At 33.9% G+C, this 22,085-nt stretch overlaps 1 protein-coding gene across 5 annotated transcripts in view; it reads right to left on the bottom strand.

Moving 5' to 3' along the window:
- Positions 1-22,085, bottom strand: part of ZDHHC21 (zinc finger DHHC-type palmitoyltransferase 21) — a 72,869-nt gene that overhangs the window by 34,296 nt on the left and 16,488 nt on the right. For all 5 annotated transcript variants that reach the window (XM_043891097.1, XM_043891094.1, XM_043891096.1 and 2 more), the window contains 4 exons: positions 19,856-20,054; positions 18,913-19,011; positions 12,544-12,655; positions 9,328-9,466 (listed from right to left, as the gene is read on the bottom strand). In XM_043891097.1, coding sequence (XP_043747032.1) covers positions 9,328-9,466; positions 12,544-12,655; positions 18,913-19,011; positions 19,856-20,009 — 504 coding nt within the window. In that variant the 5' untranslated portion in view covers positions 20,010-20,054. The remainder of the gene's footprint in view (positions 1-9,327; positions 9,467-12,543; positions 12,656-18,912; positions 19,012-19,855; positions 20,055-22,085) is intronic.

Here is a 22,085-nt window from a genome sequence, read left to right as displayed (position 1 = left end):
CCATGGCATACTCTGATTGTACTTTTTCTCCACAAGAAAGAAGCACAGTAACCAGAAACATGATCTCCAAAGATAATTAGGGTTATCTGGGGATCTTTATACCATATCCCAAATAACAGAAAGAACAGCAAGTTTTATGAACAAGGTTTCTGATACTATCAAGACAACTTTACATACAAAACAAGAACTGGATATACGTTTTTTGTTTGTTTTAGAGAAAAATGAGAGACAGGCAAGGGCTTAGGTAAAAATGGCTGGGGCTGGATTGTTTGAAGAATATTCCACTACAAAACACTACTTTATAAAAAACACCAATAGTGATTTTTGTACTGAAATTACTGGCAATTTTCTACCTCTATGGAAAATATGATAAATGTCATTACCAAAAAAAAAAAAAAAAACCTGCTATAGTAAGGAGAGTTTTCTATTATTTAGACTTAAGAAAATTTTCTATAGAGTTTATTAGTATCTTAGAACAAATGTGACCTTAAAACCAATTTCCAATTAACTGCCTCAAGCTTTTTAGCCTTTTGTTATTCTCTTGTCCAGCAACGATTTCCTCCGTTTCTCCATCTGGTTTAACACTACTGATACGATAAGGCCCACCGCCAGTTTAATTCTCTACAGCACAACAAGAGCTCTCAAACCTTCCAGTTACAGGAGCATTTTTCGGTACAACTTCAAAGGATCCGGTTTACACAGATTGCGATATGAGTGCTGTCTCCTGGAGTTGTGCAGTTCGGAAGCAATGATAAAATCACCTGGGAAGAAGTTTTTAAACAAAACTGTATGCCAATGATACTTATGAAAGAGGAGATTGTATGAGAATAACCCTACCAATAAAAACACTACTAAAAATCAGACAAAACCCAATTAATTGGTAAATAAACAGCTGACTGAAGACACAGAAGCAGCCAAACCAGCCAGGGTGTAAACGACTAACATTCCAGAAAGGGCAGACATGCACTAAGGTGAGCTCTACATTCCACACTGTTTTTTACCTAAAGGTAACTGTCAACTCATAAACAGCACTGCATGAAAGGTCAAGTAGACATGGAGGCTCAGAGCCTTCTACAATCCCCTAGAGCTGGGGAGACGCCATGGCAGAAGTCACTGCACACGCTGAAGTTTCCAGCTGAAAAACCCCCCAAGGGCTACAACGTGAGAGAAAGGAGAAACGGAAACCAGTTCTTCATGAAGACTAAACCCAAATCGTAAGCCCTACAAGGGCTCAACGGATGTCGTAAATTTCATCTTCAAAAGAACTGCTGTGTTAAGACCGATGTTTTGTTATTTTGCCTTAGAAATATATATTACATAAATCTTTGGCTGGATCAAGATGAGTCTTCTCTTATTGACTGTCCACAAAGACAAGTAAATCGTATCTTGAAAAAGAAAGCATCAACCATGTCTTCTACAATTTGTCATATAAAATGCCTAGTATCTAACAAAACTTATCAGATATATCAGAAGAAAGGACAAATATCTGAAACTAAAAGAGAGAAGAAAAAAGTCAACAGAAGCAGATTCACAAGTGGATCTCAACACTGAAGATCTCAGACATAAACATTAAAAGAACTTGCATTAAAATGTTCAAAGTTTAATGACAAATGAAGAATTTCACCAGAGAAGTGATCTATGAAAAAAAAAATCAAACGAAAATTCTAACAGTGAAAAATATTGTACAAAGCCAGTATTAACCAGATATAAAAACCAAATAACACTAAAAGTAAATTATAGAACCATATATCTGATGAACAAAGATGCAAAATTCCTCAACAAAATATTTAGCAAGTCAAATTCAACAATACGTTAATAAGATCACACACCATGATCAAGTGGGATTTAATTCCAGGGATGCAAAGATGTTTCAACATCTGCAAATCAATCAGTGATTGATTGTATCAATACACTACATTAATAAACTGAAGGATAAATATATGATCTTCTCCAAGGACACAGAAAAGCACTTGACAAAATTCAATATCCATTCATGATAAAAACTCAACAAACCAGGTATGGAGGGAACATATTTCAATATAATAAAGGCCATATATGACAAGCCCACAGAAATATCACACTCGATAAAAAGCTAAAAGATTTTCCTCTAAGATCAAGAATGAGACTAGAACAACCATTCTCATCATGAATATTCAACACTGGATATCAAAACAATCAGGCAAGCAAAAGAAATAAGATATTCAATTAGAAAGGAAGAAGTAAAACTGACATTATTGGCAGATTACACAGTATCACATATAGAAAACTTAGAGATCACCAAAAAAGTGTTAGAGCTAATAACCAAATCCATAAAGTTGCAGAATGCAAAATTAATATACAATAGCATTCACATTTCCATAAACTAATAGCAAATTATCAGAAAGTTAAGAAAATAATCCTATTGATAATTGTATCAAAAAGAATAAAATACCTAGGAGTAAATTTAAACAACAAGGTGAAAGATCTGTTCAGTGAAGAAACTGATGAAAGAAATTGAAGACAACTAATAAATGGAAAGCTCTTCAAGGCTCACAGACTGGAAAAATTAAATATTCTTAAAATGGCCATACTACTCAAGCAGTCTACAGATTCAAAGCAATCCCGATCACAATTCTGACTTCACTTTTTTCACAGAAATAGAGCAAATAATTCTAAGATGTGTATACAACCACAAAATATCTCAAATAACCAAAGTAATCTTAAGAAAAACCAAGCCGGAAGCATCTCATTTCCGGATTTAAAAATACATTACAAAGTTACGGCAATCAAAATGGTATGATACTGACATAAAGACACTGAGATCAACAGAACTGAACAGACAGCTCAGAAAAAGAAAACAAAAAACACTCTTACGTGGTCAATTAATTTATGATGAAGAAGGCAGGAAGAGTCAATGGGGAAAGGACAGTCCCTTCAATAAACGGTCCTCGGGAAACTGGACAGTAACATGCAAAAGAATGAAACTGGATCCCTACCTTACACTATACACAAAAATCAGCTCAAAATGAATCAAAGACTTGAATGTAAAACCTGAAGCCATAAAACTCATGGAAGAAAGGGTTTTGGGTAAGCTCCATGACACTGGTCTTGGTAATGATTTTTTGGATTTGACACCAAAAACAAAGCTACCAAAGCAAAATAAACTAGTGTGGCTACTTCAAACTAAAAACCTTTTGCACAGCATAGGAAACCACCAACAAAATGAAAAGGCAACCTATGTGTAAAAATATTTGCAAATCACCTCTCTAATATGGGGTTAGTATTCAAAATACATAAAGAACTCATATAACTCAACAGAAAAAAAAAATGATTAAAAAATGGCAGAATACCTGAATAGACATTTTTCCAAAGATATACTGATAGCCAACAGGGAAATGAAAAGGTACTCAATATCACTAATCATCAGGGAAATCCAAATCAAAACCATGAGATATCACCTCACACCTGTTAGATTAGAATGGCTATCATCAAAAAGTAAAAGGTAAGTGTTATCAAGGATGTGGAGAAAAGGAAACCCTTTTGCACTGTTGGTGGGAATGTAAACTGCTATAGCCACTATGGAAAGCAGTATGCAGACCTCTCAAAAAATTAAAAATAGAACTACCATATGACCCAGCAACTTTACTTGCGGGCATATATGCAAAGGAAATAAAAACAGAATATCAAAGAGATATCTGCACTCTCATGTTCACTGCAGCATTATTCATAACAGTCAAAATATGGAAGAACCGAGGAATCTATTAATGGATGAATGAATAAAAAAGACATTTTATACACACACACACACACAATGTAATACTATTCAGCCATGAGAAAGAAGGAGATCCTGCTATTTCTGATAACACGGATGTACGCTGGTGGCGTTACACTAAGTGAAATAAGCCAAATGGTATCACTTATCTGTGCAATTTTTTTTTTAAGTTAACTCTAGAAACTGAAAGTAGAAAAGTTCCCAGGGGCTGGAGTTGGGGGTAAAAGGGAAAGACAGATAAAAGAGTACAAATTTTAGGTGTAAGATAAATAAGGTCTAAGGACCTAACATAAAACATGGTAACTACTGTTTTATTACCATATTGCACAACTGAAATTCACTGAGAGAGAAGACTTAAATGTTCTCATAAAAAAGATTAATATGTGGGGCGACAGAGGTGTTAACTAGATGTGGGAGTCCTTTTAAAGTATATGTGCTGTGCTAAGCTGCTTCAGTCCTGTCCAATTCTTGGCGACCCCATGGACTGTAGCCTGCCAGGCTCCTCTGTGCACGGGATTCTCCAGGCAAGAGTACTGGAGTGGGTTGCCGTGCCCTCCTCCAGGGGATCTTCCTGACCCAGGGATCGAACACAGGTCTCCTGCATTGCAGGCAGATTCTTTACCAGCTGAGCCACCAGGGAAGCCCTTCAAAGTGTATACATACATCAAATTATCGTAATGCACAATTTAAGTATCTTATAAATGTATACGTTAATTATGCCTCAACAAAGCCAAAATAATATAAACAACTAAATCATAAAAGCAGTTAGAGAGAAAGACACATTACTTCAATGAACGAACTATAAAACTAACAACTGACTTTACAACAGAACTGATGGAAACCAGGAGACAAGGAAATAATATCTTTTAAAACCTGAAAATAACTCTAAACCTATAATTCTATGCCAAGCAAATAAACCATTCAAAAATGAAAGAGAAATAAAGACATTTTCAGGTGAACCAAAAACTGGCAAAATTTGTTTCAGTACACTTCCACCAAAAAGCAGGAAAAAATATTCTCAGAAAGAAGCTTAGAACTTATGAAGTCATGCAGGATCAAAAAAAGCATCAATATGTGGGTAACTCTAAACAAATACTGACTTTATACAACATATGCATTATAACACATAATTTATAAATGAAAATCAAATGATAATTGTCATGAGTTTTATTTCTACATCTATTTTATGCCCCCACAATACCAAAAATGATGATAATAGGAGGGGTTCTAAGGCTACTCCATTTATTATCTTGGTAATGTTTAAAGTACCAATTTATATTAAACTTCAGAAAACCAAGGAAGAATGTTTTGATCTCTGGGAATACCATTTTTAAAAGAGTAAAAGAGAAAAAGCCTCAGAAGGGGTATGTTAGAAATTTCTTTTAATTGAAAATTTCAAAGCAAATAGAAAAGGAGAAAAATGTAAACAAAGAACAGAGGGGTGAAATAAAAAATAAATAGTAGGAAGATAGGATTAATATTAGTCAAAATAAATGAAATAGACCATTTCAATTAGAAGACAAAGATTATCAAACTAGACTTTAAAAACAAGAGAAATATTTGGTGTCTACAAGACACAAAGACAACTGATAAAGGTTGTAAGTAAAAAGTTGAAAATACTAACCAAAATAACATAGCTAAATTAATAACAGAAAACACTACAAGGCAGGAATAATTACTGCATATAAAAAGGTATAATTTATAATGATACAAGAGTAAACTCATTAGAACAATATTAGAACTCTAAGATTGTATGTACTTGTGTGTCACTTCAGTCATGACTCTTTGCTACCCAAAGGACTGTAGCCCACCAGTTTCCTCTGTCCGTGGGATTCTCCAGGCAAGAAGACTGGAGTGGGTTGTCACACCCTTCTCCAGGGAATCTTCCAGACCCAGGGATCGAACCTGAGTCTTTTAGGTCTCCTGCATTGGCAGGTGGGTTCGTGACCACTAGTGCCACCTGGGAAGCCCTATGTACCTGGAAACATAGCTTTAAATCATCAACATCTTAATCAATGAAATGATTAGAATTCATTTCAATGAATGCTAAGTACTATTGAACATTCATTTTCTTTCAGATCCTTGGAATATTTAGGGCTATATATTCCAAGGATCTGAAGGAAAAGTTTAACCCCTGGGTCAGGAAAATACCCTGGAGAAAGAAATGGCAACTCACCCCACTATCCTTGCCTAGGAAACCCCATGGACAGAGGAGCACGGCGGGCTACAGTCCACGGGGTCGCAGAGTCAGAGACGACTGAGCAACTAACACACTAGTGAGTTTCAGTAGGTTAAAGACACCAATGATAAACATACTATATAAAAACAGTATTAGTCAAACAAAAGAGTCTTTTCTTATACTGGATAACATTATGGTAAAATTCTCCTCTCCATATACCTAACTTTAAAATATTATGAATCACTTCATTCAGAAAATACACCATAAACAGGGTTAAAACACAATGGATTCCTCAATAGGATGCCAAATGCTCTCAGAAATATCATAACATAAACGCTTTGGGTTTCAATTCCATTCTCTCTAACATGAAGGTAATTTTAAAAACATCCTACTTAATACAACAAGGATACTATAAACCTTGAACAATTCCTGCTCAGCACTGCTAGCTAAAAACTCTGTCAGGTCCATAGAACTATCTGTAATTTACTATTACCAAAGTAGCTTTATTACAACCAATATGATAGAGTTAATTATTTGATGTTCACCTGGTAATCCTACTGACTAACAATAATTATGATTTTTAAGAATTTTAAAAGTATCTGTATTGTTTCTACAAGTGATTGCTCTAAGGAAACTCAGGTTTGAATTTTTAAAACCCAACTTGTACTGCCTTTTTATATTTTCATCCTGGATTTTACATTTCTTAATCAACCTTTACTATGCTGCTAGTCTTTTGTCATTATGCATGTAAATACATAGATATGTTTCTAAGTATGTTAGTATCATCTGTAATCAGTTTTTCCATTAAAAAAAAAGTGCTCTTTCCTCTAAATGATAGCAATTTTTCCGGAGTTTCTACCTTTCGTTTGGAGAGACAAATCAGTTTGTAATTTGTAATGTCTTAATCCTTCACTTAAATATTATCATTATATTCTTATTTGAGTGATGGAACTTTTTTATTCTGTCATCGATCTCCTGGTAACATTGTTAAACAGTCTGTTAAATGTTCATAAAAATTAAAGGGGCAAAGAAAAACTGTTCCCTTCTTCTGAGAGCTTTCACCAAAATCAAATGTAACATAAATTGAAAATTTCTTATCTACCAAGAACTTTTACACATGCTATCTCATTAAATCTCACTACTATTCACATTTTTCAAGTGGATATTACAATTCAGAAAGGTTAAATGATGTGTCAAAGCTTATACTCACAATAAGAAAAGCCAGGCTTAATTCTAGGTGTGTCTGTTTATAAAATCAAGATCTTTCCACTACCAGAAGCTGGTAAATGCAAGATAAAGAGCCCGATACCTAATATTTTAGGCTTTTCAGTAGCCTCTGTCACAGCTACTTAACTCTGCTGTTGTATTGCAAAGGCAATTGCAAACAAAACATAAACGAATGAGAGCAGCTATGTTTCAAACAAAACTTGATTAATAAAAACAGGTAGAGCGTCAAATTTATCCCAACACCCACAGTGTGCCAATCCCTCCACACTGCCACAGTGCACTCCCTCCTAGAGAAATTCTGCTAGCTTTTCGTTAATACTATGAGATTCTACCTCTCTCTCCATTCTCAAAACATTCTGATCTTCATCTTACAGGTACATTTTTATTTTAAAGCTCTTCTTATTAGGCTCAATCTATTGAATATTTGAAACAGATTACTTGGAGAATACATATAACATTTTACATGTTCTAACTACAATACCAAATACATCAGAAATTAATCTATCATTGAGATTCAAACCCAACGAGTCTGGCTTTAAAGTCACACTCACATCTTGGCCACCTCACATGGTGTGGGAATTAAAAGAAATGACACGTGCAGAAAGTACTTTGCTAACCCTAAATGATTCTTTAAATGTTAACTGCTATTGTTTTAGGGCTTCTGATCTGGATGCTTTGGGTGACCATTCTTTTGTACCTGGTTTTATCAGAAAGTAAAATCAAAATATAAGAAAGCATAAAAAAGAAATTCATCTATAAGATAAAACATTTCTAAGACTCCAGTATTAGTATGCACTAAATTCTTAGTGTGATAAATGTCAAACACCTATATTTACAGTTCTCCTCCTTGAACTTTTTTCAGTTATTTGCATCTAATTTTAATTGTTCATTCTGCATTTAATATGTAGAATTACCTTGACAAGGCCCACTAATATATGCAACCAAGCAACAACAGTAAATATCCTCTTTGAATTATACAAAATGATCATGTGTACAAAAAAGATCTAAATACACAGAACTCAAAGACCTTCTCTCAACTGTTCCATTATTACAAAATTTACTTGTATGTGCTATCACTAAGCTTGTTATTTTTAAACGAAAAGGTTTAAAGAGTATAAAATGACTTAAATAGGAAATAAAAAACACCCTTCTTCATCAGAAATTCTATTCCTCTTCCCTGTCTCCTTCCCTATCTTGCTTCCTGTAAGTACACAAACTCTGTCTCTCTCTCTCTCTCTCTCTCACACACACGCACATACACAGAGCATTCTAAAAACACAATCTAAGTCAAAATGGCACACAGGATCAGGCTGGAATACAAGTTCTACAAACAAAGCACGCAAGATATGATTCAGAAAACACAAACCCAGATTCAAATCCCAGTCTACAACTAAAACCAGTTAAATAATCACTTCCTAGCTTTGTTCCTTCAGTAACTGCTTATTTAACCTCTAGTAGTCTATTTCCTCATCTATAAAAAATGGAGGAAAAATCACATCCACCTCATGTGATTGTGGTGAGCATTTAAGTGAGAATTAAAATCACATGTCCATAGCACACTGCTGACATATAGTCAAGACTTAAAACTCCTGGTTGATGCTGTTACTACTATTACCTTTAACACCAGCGTTCTGGGCAAATCTTATTAACATATATTGTAGTTCCTCTACGAAGTGGGAAAAGCATTGCCTCAAATGGATATATAATAACAACTTTTTAAAGCATCTGAAAATTCATCTTATCACCAATGTTAAAAGTTGGAGTTGGGGTGTGGGGGAACGAATCCTTTTCTCAAGAACTTAATGTTCCTTTGAGAACTTTTAAGAATTAAACAAGTCTATTTTCACTCCTGAAAAGAAATAAGAAGCTAACCTTTTTCACTTTGCTTTTCACTACTGCAGATTTAAAACGAAAATATCTATATATTGAGAGATCTAATATGTCACTTTTTAAAGAACTCGACACTAACAAGTAAGCATAAATAGATTTGGTTAAAAGGCAATGTCAGAATAGGTCCATTTTCTTAATTCCAATACATTTTAAAACGCACCAATTTGAGGGTTTATGTTCATTACTTTTGTTCTCAATTTTCTACACTTTTAAAAGCACCACATGTTAATAACTATATACTACAGCTGTTCTAACATTAGTGGATATAAACATTTCTTACCAAATTACGCTTTTTTAGCGGAAGAAAGTAATAATAGTGGCAGAAAGAAAACATCAGTGCGTAGCAAGTAAGAAGTTCAGTGTAGAAACACAACTGCAGAAAAAGCCAATGGTTATCTTCACCAACACAATTGTTAATCCTAAAGAAAAAAAAAAGGAAAAAGAAAAAATATTTCAAACTTTAATAAGATGTTAATTTTAGGATGGTAAAACTAGAAATAAGCACAAACAACTTCTTAAGTGCTTAAGTTCATAGAGATAAGTCCAACCCACTCAAACCTAAAAGCAAAGAGTACATAAGAAAAGATATGACATAAACATGCCACCTCACATTTGTAAAGCACATTCTACTTGTCAAAGGAGTCCTGTATATGATTCCCCATTCAACTCAACAACAAGCCAGTGAGGCAGGAAGAACAGATGGCAGTCTCCTTGCTTCACCGATACAAAAGAGGAACAGAGGAGTTAGGACAATTGCCAGAGGATGTACAGTTAGGAGAGACTGTGGTCAAGAGAACAAGAACCCTCTTCTGTACACTGCTCTTTCACTGCAGCATTCCAGCTGTGGAGATCAAGTTGAATGATGTAAAAGCAAAGTAACTTAAACCTGCCATTCTGACATACTGCTAAGCATTCACAATTTTTCTTACTTTTACAGTCTAACCCTTGGTGGCTGAAAATAAACATATATTCAAAAGTACGTATAAGTTCTTAGAGCTACGTTTCCACCAATACAACAATGAACCAAAATCTAGGAAAAAGGATTAATGTTAGCATTCCAAAAATTCAAGATTAATGCAAGCTGAATATTTTATTGTTCCAAAGTTACTGTATCTAAATTTTCTAAATACTTTACAATTCCAGCAGAAAATCCTAGTTCAAAACTACAAATTATCTTTCACAATGTTTTAATTTCAACATATTATAGCATTATACTGCCACTGTTTGAAAAAATAATAGGGCCAAATTCCTAACTTAAACTGTATTAAAGATGTGCTGTCTATTTTTTAAAAGCAGATATATAACTGAACAGAAACCTGAAAGAGGCATTTCTTAGACTGAAGAAATCATGCTGAATAAACAAGAAAACTTCCTGTGTTTTGTTATCTGTAAGCAGGGCTACCAGGGAAGAGTACTTCTGTGTGCACTCAAAAACACTCCCCAATAGCTACTGCTTAAAAGATGCTTTATCTTTGCCCCACCCTTTCTGTCTCCCCAAAATCTGAGATACAACTGCTATGAACATTGCATTCTTCTTAAGAATAGAACTGTAAGAAACACTACTATCATCTACATGTAAAAACTGTTTTGGTAAGGAATTCCTTAGAAAGAGTGATCAGAGTCAAAAATAGAGTAAATCTTGAGGTCATCAAGAGAACTGACCTCTAAATCTAAAGCTGTTAAACAGTTAAGATAATGCAATCTCTGAAAATATCGAAAATTCTCCTTGCTTCTGCTTCACACTGTACATTTCCCTCACTCTCTGAATAGCTCAGCAATGCTTTATTAGGGAATTCAAGCACATAAGTCCCTATATCTATTCATGCCCCTGATCGACCCTCTTTTCCTGTCTATAGCTCTTTGACCTTCCACTCCTCTTCTCACCAGGGCTCTGAGAAGGTGACTAAACTGTGGAAACAGAAGGCCTAGAAACAGAGAGCTTACCCCAATCCTAGAATTTTGGTTAAAAAGAACTTTATTTGGTCACCAAGACAGTCTTAATTCCTTGAAAATAAATAAATAATATCACTAATCTAATCTATATAATCTATATATAATCTAGATAAAAGTTATAAAATAGTTGATTATTTTTAAGCTTAAATCACTGCATTCACTTAAAAGGAAATATCGATTATTTTTTAAGCTTAAATTACTGCATTCACTTAAAAGGAAATATCGATATCCAACCATCATGAACATTCATTATATTTTTAATCAGAAATGTTACTCAAAAATTATATAAAATTGAGTTTTTCAGTGTGATTATCACTTACCTGAATACATGCTTTACACAGCTTTAAAAAGCAAACCCTATTACTATTGTAACTGTAAACAGATCATTGAGGTTTATAAAATCATTTGAGAATTAATCCAAATAAATTCCAGGCACACCAACTGTATGTTATATACTAAACTATCCTGTGATGGAATTTTAAACCTTTTACATAGTAACACAGTGCTCTTATTTTTTCTGAATCTCAGGAAATTATCTTCTAGTCAAATAATCATTTTATAGTGAAAACCAAATTCCCACTAAAAGCTTGCTGATAACTTGTGTATCAAAAATAAAGGCAGCTCTAAATGATTAGCATTACTAGACAAAACTAAAATTTACCCTTGAGACATCTCAGATAAATGCAGTTATAAATTTACGAAGATTATTATGTAGCTAACTCTGTATACATGTGTGTATAAACATAAATATACATGTATATAGATATATTTATAAAGTGCTACACCATACCAGTTTAAATATTTATGCAGAGATCCCATGCTAGAAAAACAGAATTAAATACAATATCTTTTCACAGATTTTTGTGACAGCTTTGAAATGAGATACAATGCAGAACTCTCACAGCATTTGTTTTCAAAAATTCCATTTCTCAACTGAACATTTTCTTTAAATATTACAAGAGAGCCCCCTACTGACCAAAAATGTTGGCAGTTCAGCAAAATCAACTATTCTGGTTTTTTTTTTGCTTCTAGCTAGCATGTAATATTAATCCCTATATCCAACACATAACACTGAAAAAAAAGGCTGAAAGGAAGTGAAGAGAGGTATAAAGTATCTGAAATGTTACTCTTTAATTAAATTGGAAGGGAAATACAAACAATGAGATGTATATGGTTTAATTACAGTTAGAAACAGTAACAGCTACTATATTTAAATTTAAGTACTCTCTGTATGTCTTATACTATACTAAATGCTTTACCTACATTGCCTCATTTAATAAAACCACTTTAGTTCTTTTGTATATTTGGGTGCGTGTTAATTTTTGGTTTTCTGCTCAAATATCTCCTTGTTAGAAAAATCTATGATCTCAAAAAATGACCCTGGGAGTTGATAGAACCATATTGATCAGTTAAAGGTCTCCTTATAAAAAGGCTTTCTTAAACTGTATAACTCTGATATGACCTTTTTGTTTAAATCTGCTAAGTACTAATATCTATTTTTTACTACGTTCTTTTTTCAAAAAGTGAATTATTCATTTCTTACCATGGACAGTGATGATCCATTCTCCTAACACAGTGGCCGCAGCGGCTGCAGTGATGGGAACGCTTCGGTCTCATCAAATTACACTTGTTACACAATTCCCAGAACTCCCTTTCTAGAGAAGGAAATTAAAATTCATTTAGTAAAGGAACATGAGTAATGGTGAAATTTAGCAACAAGTGTTTCGAAGAGTTTATAGGAATTCTTCGAGATATGTGCCTAAGTCTCTACCGTAAATGTTTGCCGTGAACGTTGCTTCTCTATTCTCTGCATGTTTTATTTTGTACGTTTCTAATTTTAAACACTATAAAATAAGACTGTTAATAGTCAAACTAAGGGATAAAAAACAACATATTTGGGTTTAAGTATATTGCTGTAAGTAAAATTTAATGACAAAACTCTTATTTACAAGCAAATTATTACATTAAAACAGAATTTTATTGAAACAAGTTAATTTCTAGAAATTTATTATCTAATGGTTCTAAAGAAGAGATAACGCTGAGTACTGGTTTCATAGACTAGAAAGTCAAAATCAACTGCATAAACAGAGATGGCATCCCCCCAAACTTCCCACACAAAACCATTTTTTGAGTGGATTTATTTGGGAATATTTACGACAGAGGGATGGAAAAACAGTTCAGATGCGTTTAAGAGGTACTAGAATCGTTTCAGAAGTGAAGAGGATTACAAGAAAATCACTATTTAATGGAAATAAAGGAGTCCTCTACAAAACTCTATCCTACTACCAAGGAGCAGTTTCTTCTAGTCTGTTGTGAAAGTGCACACGACTAGGCTCTGTGCTAAAAACATGAAGTTTACAGGAATAAAGGAAAAAGTAATTTATTTCCATTAAGAACTCCTGTAGTCAGAGCCATTAAAAACTCTATGGGACTGTCATCTACCAAGACAACTGTTATACAGGATATATAATCTTAATATTTCTTGACATGGAATTTTACCTCTATAAGAATTCTTAAACTTTGTATCACTTATGGAAAACCTCACTAAACCCTAACCTCATTAAAATTATGGGTATAGTAAAATTAACCTAACCTCAATGCTCCAAGTGAATATTAGTATATGCAAAGTGTGACCGAGCACACCATAGGTAGTCACTAAATCCTTGCTAAAACATGACAAGTTTAATTTTTTTTAAATGAAAGATTCTAAACATAAGTAATAGAAGAGAAGAGTAGGTAGTTTTCAATTTTTTAAAAACATACCCTACTTTATTTCCATTATTTCTAGTTTAATGACCAGAAGTAAGATCAATATACTGGAATTTTATGGTAAAGTGTTGGAAAAACATTCTGCTATAAACATCTCTGAAGAAATCAATAAAGCATGAATAACAGCTATACCAAATTAATTGCTCCAATAACATGAAAGTTGAGAAATTATCTTTTACATTTAAAATATTTCATTTTAAAATAAAATTATCTTCCATTTCTTACTTACAATTCTTATTTTAATGAAAACATATTACATGAGAGAGCAACAATAATGAAGCTTAATTTAGGTACAATTAAACAACTGCTATTTAACTGTTAGTGACATAGACACTCATTTCATATGTAGCATAATACAATGTCACATACATATCACTTTTTTCCCCACTTAACTAGATGTTCCAAAATATTCCAATGTTAAACTCTGAATTCACATATTTCAAGGAATATGTGAAGGTGAGCCCATTTTCATTGAAAGACAACATGAAAACTATGTTCTTAAACCAGCTTCTTTAAAAAATAAACATGGGCAATTTGGGGCAATAAATATTGGCAATTTCAGCATAAAATAGTCCAAAGAATAAACCCTTTATTTCATACTTAAAATGCTGTACTCTCAGGAAAAAAGACAGAATTTGGCTATAGTCAGAGAAAGACTGTAATTCATTCTGTGGTGTAAACTACGGTCGGCAAACTACAGTCCACAGGCAAACCCAGGCCATCACCTGTTTTCGGGTGATCCATGAGCTTCCCAGGGGGCGCTAGTGGTAAAGAACCCACCTGCCTAATGCAAGAGATATAAGAGATGACTGGGTCAGAAAGATCCCCTGGAGAAGGGCATGACAACCCACTCCAGCACTCTTGCCTAGAGAATCCCATGGACAAAGGAGCCTGGAGGGCTATGGTCTACAAAGAGTCGGACACAACTGAAGCGACTTAGCATGCATGTGTGAGCTGAGTATTTTTAACAATTTAAATGATAGAAAATAATAACAACAATAACAATTTGTGGCATGTAAAAATCTTGGAATTTAAATTTCATGTCCATAAATAAAGCTTTATTTAAACACAGCCATGCCCATTCATTTATATACTGTGTATGGCGGCTTTGGGGTTACCACGACAGAGTGGAGTTGTGACAGAGACCATGTGGTTCATAAACCTAAAAATATCTATCTGGCACTAACACTACAGTAGAATTTGCTGACCTATGGTCTGGACCATAAATTTGTTCAAACAGACTTTGAGTCACTTAATGCTCAATTTAAGATACAAAAATCTAAAATGAAGATGGACATTTTTCACACACAAGCACACACACATTTATGTCTTAAGAAAGGAAAAAAAAATCACTATTTTTAAAATTCAGAAATTTAAAGTATCATCTATGTTTTTGCTTTGCAGAACAAGAAAAAAGCCATCCATCTTAACCTACCCTATGTATCCAGAAACCATTTCTTAGTCTTCTCCTTTTTTTCTTCTTCAGGATTTATTCAAGTCCTAATAGTATCTTGGTGACTGATACATTCTGGTGTCTGATGACTACCTACAAGACTTTTGCACTACCCATCTAACAAAATAAAATAAAAGCCTATGGGAGACAGAATCCACCTGCTAATTTATGGCAGCTATATAGAAAGTTAACAATTAAGATAACATTTTTCAAAGGAAAGAAAAGTCAAAACATAAAACAAAAGAAAAAAGGTAAACTCTATAAATGATCCTCTTTAATATAAGGTAAACAGTGTCATACTGTTTAACAGGGAAACTTATTAATGCTGTAACTGCATGAAAGACTATAAAGCCAGATACGGTTTGGTTTGGTTTATCCCTCAAAAAGGAACAAATCACCTTCCCTTTGAGTCTTTTCAAAGACTCACATATTAGGGGGAATTTTTTCAATGACGATGTTTCAGATCACAAAGTAATGTTTTGGGGAGAAAAATATAACTTGAAACTAACAAAAATCAATACAAGGACCGAGTCTTACTAGAGGTTTTCTGGCAGAACTTGTTGGCAATGCAAGAAATCAACGAACAAACAAAACAGAAACAGACTCAAGAAACAAAGAACAAACTAGTGGCTGGTGGCTGGGGGCGGGGGCGGGGGGGGTGGCGCGCAAAGTAAGTGAAGGGGATTAAGAAGTGCAAGTTTTCAGCTATAAAATAAACAAGACTCAGGGATGCAAGGTACAACAGGGGGTATGTACAACAATAAAAAAAATAAAAACAAAGTGGCACTAGTGATGACAAAAACAGAAGTCTAACATGCAAGTGAAGAGCTTAATGAGGAAAATGTTCTAAGATTGATTGTGGTATTGGTTGTATATCTCTGTGTATATATAAAAGACACTAAATTGTACACTTTAAATAGGTGAATAATATGATGTGTGAATTACACTCAAAGTTGTTTTTTAAAAGTTAAGAGACTGAATAAAATAATTTCATAAAATTCAAAAATGTTGTAATCAGCCTCCAATTAAAATAAATAAATTTATATTAAAAAAATTCAAAAATGACAAAAAGTAATATTTCTGTATTTCAAACATGCATGTAATTTAAATAGACATTTAAGAGTTTCATTTGACTATTCCATCTACATGTCCCAAAGTTTATAAAATCAAATTCTTGGGATCTTCACACGGAAGCATTCTCTTATATTCAAATTTCTCATACTTGGTGGGTCATATAGAAACTAAAGTTACTATGTTTAAAAAAACAGAAAGGCATGTAAAATATTTCAGAAAGGCATGTAAAAATTTTTTAAAGTAGCTAAAATAATAAAAGCATTAGGGTTTAAGTTTCCATTTCTAAGGAGTTCAATTACATAAAACTGTTCACCCTTAAAACAATGCAGAATAAGGGTCACTATTTTGTAGAACCCAACACTTTAGTCATTATTTTTCACTATTAAATTTTTATTTTTTTTAACTAAGTTAAAACTGTATCTATACAATTATCAAGTAACTGAGCAAAAAGCACATGATAGCTTTAATTAATTTCCTTCAAACCAAAGCAAAGATGAATAAAGGGGTAAGATAATTCATCTGTAAGAGGATTCATGGTAAAAAAGATGATGGAGACAAGGATCTGGGCTTCACAGCAACTCTGTAACAATCTAATGTATGACCTGTGAAGGACAATCTATGCTCCTGATTTACCCAGTCTACTCACCTCATACAACCACCTTGAGGATCATATGACAGGAGATACCAAAAGACTTTAGAAACTTTAAAATGTGATAAATAAATGCGTGGATTTTTTTTTTTGGTTGGTCAAAGGGGAACTCTCCACTGAAGAAAAACAGCCCAAATGTCAATGAGAGCAGATATAATGCAGATAACCAAAAGGCTGGCAAGATGCCATGGTATCCTCATCACCTGAGCCTAAAAATTAAAGGTAACACAGCAGCTTCAGATGGATTCAATCTGGCCCTCAGGTATAATCTGTTTGGTATTCATTTAAAAACAATGCTTTTAAAATTTTGAATTAGTTGCTAATATTTTTTTTAAATCATAAAATGTCTCATAAAAACTGAGATTCCGTGTTTTCTCTTCAAAAATTCCAAGACCTAAAAATACCCGTCCTGCATGACAATTTCAGTGTAGCTGATTAGTGCCACTTCCTTTAGATAGGATAGGAGATGTTCAAGATGAAATAGTTCCTTCCTGGCCCCTTTCACTGATTTGTACTATCTGACAGATGTAGGCATTTGAATATTTGACCACAGCAAACTGAAGTTTTCATCAGAAATGAGTCCTGAGTTAGGAAAACCCTGCTTCCTTGATTTTCTGGGAACATCAAGTTTCAGAGTTGAAGTAGAAAAATACATGTATCAGTATTTTAGACAGTCTTTTGTTTTAGGTTAGTTGAGAAGAGAGATTCTATACAAATTACAGACTGCCATCCTCCCTGCCCAAACACAGGCATACACACACCCACAATAACCATTAAGTGACAGTGATACTGTTCTATAAATTAATAAAAATACTCAAGATTATTTTCAGAAATTTCTACAACTACATAAATATCAGTGTCATTCCCACTTAATCATTAAATGTGCAAGGTCCATTAAGCCCCAAAATCATGGATCTCAAAAACCAATCACAAACTCAAAGAAGGCTCTCTAAGTGACTTGCCACTTCTAATTTTGGAAAGAACGACTACATTGCTTTCCAAACTTCTATACATTCGAGTCACCTGGGATCTTTCAAAAGCATGGATACCTGGCTCTTACCCCAAGACATTCCGATTTAATTAATATAGGATGTGATTTGGACATTGAGGTTTTTTAAAGCTCCCTTGGTGATTCTAATGTACAGCAAGTTCAGAAACTACTGCATTACTATAAAAATATTCTGGTTCTATAATGTATAGAAAAGACATGTGAATTTCTTCCTAGAAGAAAGTACAGGGTTCTCAAAGATTACATAGCAAATGTTCAAAAGCAAAACTTAGGAAAGAGGATAAGGGAGGTTTACTATATCTGGCAAGCAATACATTTTAAATTTATTTCTGTGATTAAATGGTTACTATGCAATCAGGTGACCAAAAATTACTTCCATTGACACTAGAACAAAAGGCTTTCAAATTTTTCACTGAATTGTTCCAACTTGGAGAAAAGCAAGCAATAGCATTATAATAAAACACATATTTATTTTGTAAATATTTGTAAATATATTGTAAGCAATATTATATTTATAATATCATGAGGTAAGTGGCACCATGAAAAACTCCTCTACTAAATAAAAATGTGATTTTTCAGGTAATATCATTCAACAAATATTTACCCCAGCAATTATTACTAAGTGACAGACTATTTAGGCCCTAAGGATATAGTACTGAACAAATAAGCAAACAAAACAAAAAATCTACACCCTCACAGAGGTTATACAGCTCTAGAGTGGAAGGAGTGAGAGACAAATAAACAGCTAAACTGAAAAGGAGAGCCAGAGAGGGCAGATACGAGGAGTAAGCTGGGATTTGTGGTTTTAAATTGAGAAATCTGTAAAGAAAACACTTGAGAAGAGACACGAAAGTGGCTTAGATGACATATGTAATTAATATACCAAAGGCAATAATACACACTAATAAAGATGGTGATTCTGGCATAGTAAAAGTGATGAATGTTAAGAGCACCATACCTCCATGTGGGATCTTTGGGTTCTCAGGGAGTCTTCCTGGATCAGTTATTGAGGCCCTCACTAAAGCAACCAGACAAAACATGGCAATGCCATAGAATACTTGAAAATAAGCAAATAAATAAAATTAGTATTTACCCTTCAAAATGTTTTTTGAGAAGCATATTTAAAGGCTAAAAGCATATTTTAATTAATAGCATCAGCCTAAATTCTCAGAGATAAGATGGAAAAATGATTAACTCATTTCATTCATCAAATAATACTGCCAAGAGGACTTTCTAAAATATACTAATTTTAAACAGTTATTTTGTATAAAATTGACAAACTTGTTGTAAATCAGATTCGTTATGAACAGAAATTAATGGTATATTAACTAACAGAAATGAATTCCTTTTTAAATTACTACATATACTATATTTGATAGAATCAAAGCAGCATTTTTAAACCTATACTACAATTAAACTTCTTAATTAACTCTAACTGGCTAGCTTCAAAATTACATTGGATTAGTGATGTTCAACTGCTCTTTTCAATAGATCTTGAGATTCTCAATTTGAAAATAAAGAATCTAGAAACTTTTGAATTTTACAATGAATAACACTTTAAACTATATACATTTATACATGTACTTTAATTATCTTAATTTAAATTGTATAACAGAAACATTAAAAATACACACACACCTACATAAATAGAACTATTGTGCCAGTGTAGCTTTAAACAAAATGGTTTTTGTGATTTTGTAGAGTTAGATATGAAAATATACCAATTACCTTACGCTGCAAAATATATGAAGGTCATTCTTTTAAAATGAGTAAATAATTTCATATTAATAGCACTGAATAATATTAAAAGGAAGGTTATTATAGTGGTATTACACTCCAAAAATATTCACAATGAGAAAAAATCTTTAATTATACAAGAAAATAAAGATTTAGAAACTTACTTATTATTAATATGCCTGGAATATGTCCTTCTTCATAGTGAGGAAAGAGGACAATTTTGGGAATTAAAAAAAAGTTGTATAACCAGACAAAGACAATCAAACCCATGCAGCACCAACCATGTGGGTCAACAACAAAGTGAATCCGGAGACCCATTCTGCAGCCCTGTGACTGCCTACCAATCCACAAGCGAAGATGAACCTAAGGAAAGGGAAAAAGAAAAAAATTGCTTATATAGGAAAAATTATCTGACTAAAACAAAACTACCTTATTGGCAACTATAAAATGACACGAATTTCCTTTGTACATATATTTTTGACATTATAAAACCCTTTGGAAAACAAAGGGAAGTTTTAGGCTATTCAAATTTCACCATAAGCTTCAAATAATTTAATTTCAATTTCTATTATGGATTGAGATCACAGTGTAAACTGGCATTACCTTCTGAAGTTAAACACAAGTCTGTCTTTAGCTCAGCAATTCCATGTGTAAGTTCAAGAGACATAGTGCATATATTCACCAAAAGATATTATTAAAACTACTAAAAAAAATCTTGTACATAAGACTAGCTGATGGTCATCCAAGTCAAGAGTACCCATCTCATGATGGGAAGTATGTTTAATTGACTGGAACAGGACATGGGGGAAACTTTGAGGAGCTAGAAATGTTTCATATGTTGACCTGTTGCTTTATGGTATGTATATATGTAAAAACTCACTGAGCAATACACTTAAGATTTGTTCAATTTAATTCTTAAATCATAATAAAATGCTTAAAAATCATTTTGAAAAATTATAATAAAAAATGAAAAGTAAATACAAATTGCCAGAAATACTTAAGTTCATGGAATGAAGCCCAACTAATATTATTAATACTACCAATTCAAGAAGACTCCTGCTTAAAATGTGGCTTTTTTCAGTTCAGTGTTAACAAAATGCTAATACATCTCACAATGAGATGCTTGAAGTTAAGATATTTCTACACGGGTATGAAAAAGTGACTTAAAATATGTCCTTTAGGAGATACAACTTATAAACCCTCAATAATAAATTATCATGTAAGGTTTGGGTCTCCCATGTGACACAGTGGTAAAGAATCTGCCTGCAATGCAGGAGACGTGGTTTTGATCCCTGAATCAGGAAGATCCCCTGGAATAAGAAATGGCAACCAACTCCAGTAGTTTTGCCTGGAAAAATTCACGGACAGAGGAGCCTGGCGTGCTACAGTTCATAGAGTTGCAAAGAGTCAGACACAACTGAGCGACTGAGTATACATGTAAGGTCGAGGCAGCAACATTTTTTACATAAAATACAATGGAATAAAACAGTAATAAACTAGTTCAATATTTCTCAAACCTGTAAGCAAACAGGAATCAGTTGAGGCGCTTTTTAAAAACACTTATTCCCAGGCCTCATTTCAGAACTACTGAATCATAATACTTTACAGAGTAATGCCCAAAAACCAATAAAATGTTCTATTGATAAAATGGTCCCCAGGTGTCTCTGATACAGTTGACTGGTATCCAGGAACCACTAATCCAGGAGCTTCACTATGACTTCAAATGTAGAGCAATGAGTTAAACTCATTTCAACAAATATTCAATGAGCCTCCACCATACACCTGTCACTTGCTAGACACTGTAAATACAATGAATAGGACATGATCTTTGCTTGAAGGAACTAACAGTCTAATGGAGGAAAAAGTCATAAAATGGGTTTAATATAATGCATTCCAGGGATGTGGACAATATATTGGAACTACCCCCACCCCGGAGGTCAGGGGTCCCACGCAAGAGGAGCTACCCCACCTCCAAGGAGCAGCTGCTGCGTGGGCGCAGGAGGGCGAGAGGAGCTACTCCACGTTCAAGGTCAGGAGGGGCGGCCGTGAGGTGATACCCCTCGTCCAAGGTAAGGAGCAGAGGCTGCGCTTTGCTGGAGCAGCCGTGAAGAGATACCCCACGTCCAAGGTAAGAGAAACCCAAGTAAGACGGTAGGTGTTGCGAGAGGGCATCAGAGGGCAGACACTCTGAAACCACAATCACAGAAAACTAGCCAATCTGATCACAGGACCTCAGTCGTGTCTAACTCAGTGAAACTAAGCCATGCCGTGTGGGGCCACCCAAGACGGTCGGGTCATGGTGGAGAGGTCTGACAGAATGTGGTCCACTGGAGAAGGGAATGGCAAACCACTTCAGTATTCTTGCCTTGAGAACCCCATGAACAGTATGAGAAG

This window comes from Cervus elaphus, chromosome 29 (genome assembly GCF_910594005.1).
Source record: "Cervus elaphus chromosome 29, mCerEla1.1, whole genome shotgun sequence".
NCBI lineage: Eukaryota > Metazoa > Chordata > Mammalia > Artiodactyla > Cervidae > Cervus > Cervus elaphus.
This window is presented reverse-complemented; position numbering and strand designations above follow the sequence as displayed.